This window comes from Xiphophorus maculatus, chromosome 1 (genome assembly GCF_002775205.1).
Source record: "Xiphophorus maculatus strain JP 163 A chromosome 1, X_maculatus-5.0-male, whole genome shotgun sequence".
In the NCBI taxonomy this organism is placed as follows: Eukaryota; Metazoa; Chordata; class Actinopteri; order Cyprinodontiformes; family Poeciliidae; genus Xiphophorus; species Xiphophorus maculatus.
In genome coordinates, this window is record NC_036443.1 from 21,231,822 (window position 1) to 21,238,610 (window position 6,789).

A 6,789-nucleotide genomic window follows, 5' to 3' on the forward strand; every position below is an offset into this window, starting at 1 on the left:
TGCCACAGCATGCACTATGTGTGTGTGTGTGTGAAAGCTTTTTTTCCCCTTTAAAGCACGTGTGTGAACGTGAAAAAGAATCACAGTCAAGTGATTGAGATGGCCTTGTTTCAGAAGAAGAAGTTTAGAAAAAAAAACGGTAGCAGAGCCTTGCAGTGAATGCAATTTCATTTAAATGTCTCTGCAAGTGTTTGGTTTGTTTGACCCAGATTTCTCACCTACCCCGCAATTGATAAATTGGATATCCGGAGGCAGTCTTGTGCAGCTACTCAATGTAGTTTCTATGTAGCGAGCAGCGCCCTCTGCTGAGTATACCCGGGTTGCACATGATTTGTTTTCAAATCTACAGCCATGTGAAAAATATAACAGCCTGTTTTCCTAACATATGGGGGCATATGGGTTCTAATGATTCATTTTAAAAACTGATAAAAAATTTTTTTAGGTAAAATAGTCAAGCAAGTAAGACTAAAAAATATACAACTTTCTGGCGAGGAATAAATTAGGAATACTCCCACATTTAGTTCCACAAACGTAAAATAGCTAAAATCACATCAGGACCACAAGATTATAACAGTGGTCTTCAAAGGAGGTTTGCCTTTTTGAACCTGAGACATTTAGTTTGCTGTGCTCCTGACAGTTTGAATTGAGAGAAGGATGGAGAGAAGGATGTTAGAGCTGTCTGGAAGAAAACCTCAAATTAAATGTGAAGCATGGAGGGGGAAATCTCATGGCTTGGGAATGCCTTATATATCTAAACAGCTCAACATCATTTCTGAGCATGGATTGTGCCATCTATTGAAGGGTGCTTGCTGAACATGTGAGATCATCTGTCAAAATAAAAAAAGCTATTGCAGTCTGTAGTGAGAAACCAGGTAAAAAGCCTTCAACAGTGCTTTGCGCATGTAGCTTTGATCTCAATATGTTGCAGTGGTAAAACTTGATTCCAAAGTGCTTACCAATAGATCTTCCTGCTTTGTTTATTTTGTCATGATCATGAAATTGTAGGTTCTTTGAAGGCCAGTATTGCTACCATTATTTCGGTGTGACTCCACAGAGCTCTGCTTGTCTCCTGTCATGGTCTGAAAACTTCTGCATGCACCCACAGTCACAAATTCTTTCAACCTCACTCAGGTCTGGAGGAATGTTGAGTGTCTCTAGCCCTTCTCCCTGGAGATTAGAGCTCCCCATGCATGGCCTCTCTCCTCTCCTCAAACTCATTCCATAGTGTGCCCCCTAAGAGCTGCTGCATTTTTATCTGAGCCCGGTGATTGTGACAGATTGGGCCAATGATGCACTCACACACACACACATTTGAGTACACACATGTTCGAGGCTCTATCAGAGGGGAGGTTGCTTTGCCAAGGGAGGGACAGACAGTGCCAGGCTTGGGGTATAAAACCCTCCCAGGATGAGACCGGAGTCCTCCCCTAAGCTGGACTCTTTCTCAGTCCTTTGTGCCAGGACACTGTCAGGACCGGCAACAGACGAGCCGCCAGCATGAATGACATCTACAAAGCAGCGGTACGTTCTCTCACTCAGCTCATATGCTTTACGCTGTGTGTACAGTCAGCGCCTTCTGATGAGGCGATTTGGTTTTGCTGGATAGTCCCCAAAACTCAGTGAGAGCTAATCTGGGAGGAGAAGGATTTTGTTTGCACATCACCACTCTTACCATTGATTTGTAGAGAGAATTTGGTTTATTCTGTAGAAGGCTTAGATAGTTTTGTGATTGTTTAATTAGCTGGAAAAGTCCCATATCTTTTTGACTAACTGCTGGTATTTGAATCCTGCCAGTGTCTGTTCAGTGTGTCCCCTCCATCACCAGCTGGTATCAAACATGTTTGTGGATCTTTAACCATATTGGAAGAGGTGGGAGCCATTTATTGGGGTCAGTGAGCGGACATGTCCCCGGTCATCACTCTGCTGCTTCATTCTTGACTTCAAATGGACCAGTCCTGCCTCCCAGGGCTAATTTTGGCAAGTTGCTCAAACGATTCTGCTTCTGCAGTGCTCTGGTCCCATAGAGGGCCTTCAGGTTTAGATAAACTCCTCCTCCACTGGATTCCAGCACTATCTGTGATCCTGAAAGCTCGGCTGTCGTGTGTCGACCCCCGTCCTGCTGGACAGTGGACCCGGTCGTCTTGTTCCCTCACATCCCAGCTGAGCAGGACATCTAAGACAGTAAAGGCACGCAGGAATGTACATAACATGTTTGTTTGGATACATCGTTTCATATATCATCACTTGAGGACTGTGTTTGTTTACAAAAGATCATCTGAATGTATGGCTGTTTAATTTACTACAGACGACAGATGATAACTCTTATGTAAGCAGCTGTCTCCCTCTTTCGCTGTAGCTTTTGCAGGATTACTGCCCCATTGTTATGGGTGATAGCCACTGCTATGCTAATTTAACGCACTCTGTGTCGGGTTCCTTTATCTGTGGTTCCTGATCATGTTGTGTTTATTTTTAGCTCCCCATCATTCTGGGTGCCACACATGAAACATACATTATGTGTTTTAATTGCAGATGCAGCAATGAAAAATTTTCCAGCGTATTTCCAATCTAAAGTTTTTGATGACTGGAAAGAAGATCAAACTTTTAGTTTAGCATTGTTAGCATTGATCAGAGCTGATTGGATGTGTAGTCATCTAATTTCTTGGAACATCTTTGGTTTAACCAGTATCCGTTAAGTCAGAGGAATACCACTTTTGACTGAAAAGTTATCAAAACAAACATGAGTAAAATAGTGTGACTTTTGTTGAAAATTTCAGGTCCAGATACCAGAACTCAAAACGTTCACAGTGAAATAAAATTGTTAATATGAGACAGTGTAGAAAGGGGAAGACCCCACTGATTTTGTTCAGGTGGTTCATTCTTTTAATCGTTTCATCTTTTACAGGTTGAACAGCTGACAGATGAACAGAAAAATGGTGTGTAATTTTCATTTTATTTTATGAATTTTATGGGAACATTTTCACATCATGTTCCTGCTTGCTAAAGAAAAGCACAGTATGATGGATAGTTAGATGCATCTGATGCATCTAAATATATCTTTTAAGTACTTTTCCTTTACTGTTGGGGTGTTGCAGAGTTCAAGGCCGCCTTCGACATCTTTGTGCAAGACGCAGAGGATGGCTGCATCAGCACCAAGGAGCTGGGAAAGGTTATGAGGATGCTCGGTCAGAACCCCACGCCAGAGGAGCTGCAGGAGATGATAGACGAGGTGGATGAAGATGGTAAATCAAAACAGGCAACTGAATGGTTGACCTCTTATTGCCCATAGTTCAGCGACCTGGTCTATCTTGTTGTGCATACGGAGCATCAGTCAGACCCTCTATACTTAATGTCAAATGCTAGTCAGTGGTCGTAACGACATCAGGATGTGTCAGACTGGATTAAAGGGGAATTGTTTATCAAATGATGCACAAGTCGTCTTGAATTTTCCATGTGATGTGATGATCAAAGGCAGAAAATAACATTTTGGATTTACCTCAGAAATGTTTAATATGTGATGTACATTTTGGCATGCTCTCAGATAAAGAATAAGAATGACATTTAAATGTCGCAACAATTTCTGCTTGTCATTGTGAACTATAGGTATCTTCTTGTGTCAGAAACATGAATAATCTCAAATAGAAAGGGTTGCACATAAAGTCATTTGTGCTTTATATAAATTATCTGAAATTCCGCTCTGAAAAGGTGCTTTGAAATGTGTGTGTGTGTGTGTGTGTGTGCGTGCGTGTGTGTGTGTGTGTGTGTGTGTGTGTGTGCAGGGAGCGGCACGGTGGACTTTGATGAGTTCCTGGTCATGATGGTGAGATGCATGAAGGACGACAGCAAAGGGAAGACAGAAGAAGAGCTCGCTGAGCTCTTCAGGATGTTTGACAAGTATGTTTTTATTCTTGAACCCTACTACTATCAATAAAATATTAATCCCATAAAAGCAGTTAGCTGATCTTTGAGTTATCTGACAAACAGACGGGTCAAATTATATTTAACAAGTGGATGCTTTCATCTCAGAACCACCGCAGCCTAGTTATTAAATTGCACTTTAGTGTGGTTGCAGCAAAGTATGCTCCCCATGTGCAAATTATGAGCTCTGACAAAATGCCAAGTAGCTCTGCAGAGAACTGCATGTAGTTCACTCCTTAATCGTTTTTGACAGTTCTGAGTATTTCTAACACCCCCTAGCATGTATGCCAGACACCTCGTCTGAGCATCAAAGAACAAACGCCCCATTCCTTACTCCCATCATGGTTTTGCAGAAATCTTTAAAGCTCAAGATTTGAATTTTCACATGATTTTCCTCTAATGCTGCCCTTGAAGCTCTGTGTGAATTCTATGAGAGCACAACATAAATTGCACTGCTTTGGCTGCGCAGAAATGCAGATGGTTACATCGACCTGGATGAGCTGAAAATGATGCTGGAATCCACAGGAGAAGTGATCACTGAGGATGATATTGAAGAGCTGATGAAAGACGGGGACAAGAACAATGATGGCAAAATTGACTATGATGGTAAGGGGGTTTAAGCGCCTAAAAACAAAGAAGCGTAATGACAGAAAAGCCTCTAAAGGTTTCTAAAAGTCTTTGTCTTGACAGCAATAATATACCCTGTGATTGTCTCATGGTGTGTTTGGTTCAGATCCTGCTTAGCAGACTGGTTCTATGTTGTGTTAATTGGCAATTATACATCTAAATGAGCAAAGACCATATGTGGAGTTTCTCAAGGCTTCATTTTCACTCCGCATTAATTCAACATTATATGGTTTCTTTAGCTTTAATTATGGAGAACCAGAAGATCTCCTGCAATATCTATCCATCCTGGAGATGTGCCATTTTATATATCTGTGTCATCGCTTGATTATAGTCAGAATTTTCTTTAACTTCGTGCAAAACATACTCAAAATATATGGTTAGAGAAGAGCAGTCAACTGGAATCAAAGAGGCTTGAAATCTGAATGCTGTTATGGATTTAGAGCTGTGTATTACCATCTGAATAAAATACACAACTAAATCAGTTCATTAACATCTTAAAACCATAACCCATCAAAACAAGACACAGTAAACCAATTTCTTCATTGCCCTTGAACTGTCTTGTTTATAGACATTGATTTATAAAATATCTTTCCTTTATTTACTGTTTCATACCAATTTGGCCGAAGTTAAGCAGCCTTCTGAACACGGTTTTCTTATTTTACAGAATTCTTGGAGTTCATGAAAGGAGTGGAGTAACCCTGAGCTGGAGAGGATAAAAGTTATTTTGAGTGTCACTGTGACTCCACAGTCATCTGTGGAAAACTGGATTTGGCTGCAGTTGATGGAAAGCAATGGGTCAGCAATGCAAACACTGTATCTGATTTTTTCGTCTTTTGTATTTTCTATCATATCTTCCATTGTTGAAGACACAGTTTTTGACTTTCAGTACATTGAATCTGTGTAAACGTGTCTAGATCACTTAAAATGTTTGTTGAGACCAAATATTATTTCCCCCATATAGCTGATTTATGTTGGGTTTTTGTATTATGCTTCTAGGTAAATATAATTTTTCAAAGGTTGCAGTCCAGTTCCCAAAATAATGTTGAAGATGTAAATAAACGCAAAGTAAACTCTTGTTGGAATAATCATTTTATCCATAAAATGCGCCGGATCCAGTGAGTGTGCATGCCATGATGTACAGTTTCTCTGTGTCTAAAGTCCCATCAGGATATTTCATTCTGTCCAGGTATGACTGTCTGTTGCACTTGTAAGGTGCACTCATGTAATAAACAAAATCCGACCAACAATAAGATTCCTCTGTCAGTGCAGTGATTTTGTCTGGTTTGACATTTCTCATTTCTTATATCTAGCATTAAACTTTTTTTTCTAGAAATTAAATTCCTTCTGCTTCCTTTTGATCCATCTGTGTAATTTCTACTCTGTATTGGATCTTGTCTTTGAGCATGTGAAGTATTCTCATGGTTGTATCCAGTTACACAGCCTGTTTACAGAGGAGCTATTTATGTCTAATCATGTTAGTGCCCCTGTCAGAGGATCAGCGCCACCAGTTGACAGTCAGATTCCTTTTTCCTTAAAAAGAAATCTGTTGACTACAGAGAGATAACAAGACTGCTATTAGCACAGCTTTAAATTTGGCAGAAATGTTAGCACTTCTGAAGTATCTGAACAGTAAGAGCAAAGTGATGAATCTTAATGTCTGCAAGACTTTTACTTGTTTCGGAAAAAAAAAAAAATCTACATATTTTTCTAGGCTTTTCTTAAGTGGCACAAGTGTGACACTTTTCTTAAGTGTTTTTTTTTTTTAATGAAAAACTAAAACAACCTTGTAACATACTGATAACTGTGTATAAGCCATCAATCTGACTCACTCTTTGTACAAAATCAGGAACCCAGCCATGCAGTTATAATAACGTCCACTTGATGTCAGCAGGACAACATAGACCCATGTTTTGTTTTGTGTTTTTTGCTTGTATTCCAGTAAGCCCAGGAAAACAGATTGCTTTGCACAATTACACTTCTCCAAATATAAATAAAAGAATAACACCAAATTGATATAACACAAGAATAATTCCAGTTGGCTTGAAAATAAAACTATCAATCCAATGTATTGTAAGTGGCACAAGTAATTTGCAGTGCAATAAACAGCTGGAGAAAAATAAAAGCATTTGAACATTATAAACGTTTTATTAAGAAATTCTTATTCAGAATCACTTAACAGTGATTACTTAAACATGTAACAATTCCAAATGACGTGACTTTGTTTTATTTTGTTAGATTCCTATTTAT

The 6,789-nt window shown here is 39.5% G+C and overlaps 1 protein-coding gene across 2 annotated transcripts; it reads left to right on the forward strand.

Moving 5' to 3' along the window:
- The first annotated feature begins 412 nt into the window (after positions 1-412).
- Positions 413-5,794, forward strand: LOC102236084 (troponin C, slow skeletal and cardiac muscles). Of its 2 annotated transcripts, XM_023331257.1 has the most exons (7): positions 413-1,521; positions 1,795-2,187; positions 2,903-2,933; positions 3,093-3,239; positions 3,777-3,891; positions 4,385-4,521; positions 5,207-5,794. In XM_023331257.1, exons 2-7 carry the CDS (start codon positions 1,945-1,947, stop codon positions 5,236-5,238), a joined length of 705 nt encoding a protein of 234 aa, XP_023187025.1. In that variant the 5' UTR covers positions 413-1,521; positions 1,795-1,944; the 3' UTR covers positions 5,239-5,794. The 2 variants fall into 2 exon arrangements, with proteins under 2 accessions (XP_023187025.1, XP_005805733.1); XM_005805676.3 differs by lacking the exon at positions 1,795-2,187 and having other exon boundaries at positions 539-1,521.
- The last annotated feature ends 995 nt before the right edge of the window (positions 5,795-6,789 follow it).

Excerpts from the sequence above, each read along its gene's own strand:
- LOC102236084 (XM_023331257.1), top strand. The coding sequence starts at position 1,945 with ATGGACCAGTCCTGCCTCCCAGGGCTAATTTTGGCAAGTTGCTCAAAC. Across the intron at positions 2,188-2,902 it reads GGACATCTAAGACAGTAAAG|GTTGAACAGCTGACAGATGA; the intron begins GCACGCAGGAAT and ends CATCTTTTACAG. Across the intron at positions 3,240-3,776 it reads AGACGAGGTGGATGAAGATG|GGAGCGGCACGGTGGACTTT; the intron begins GTAAATCAAAAC and ends GTGTGTGTGCAG.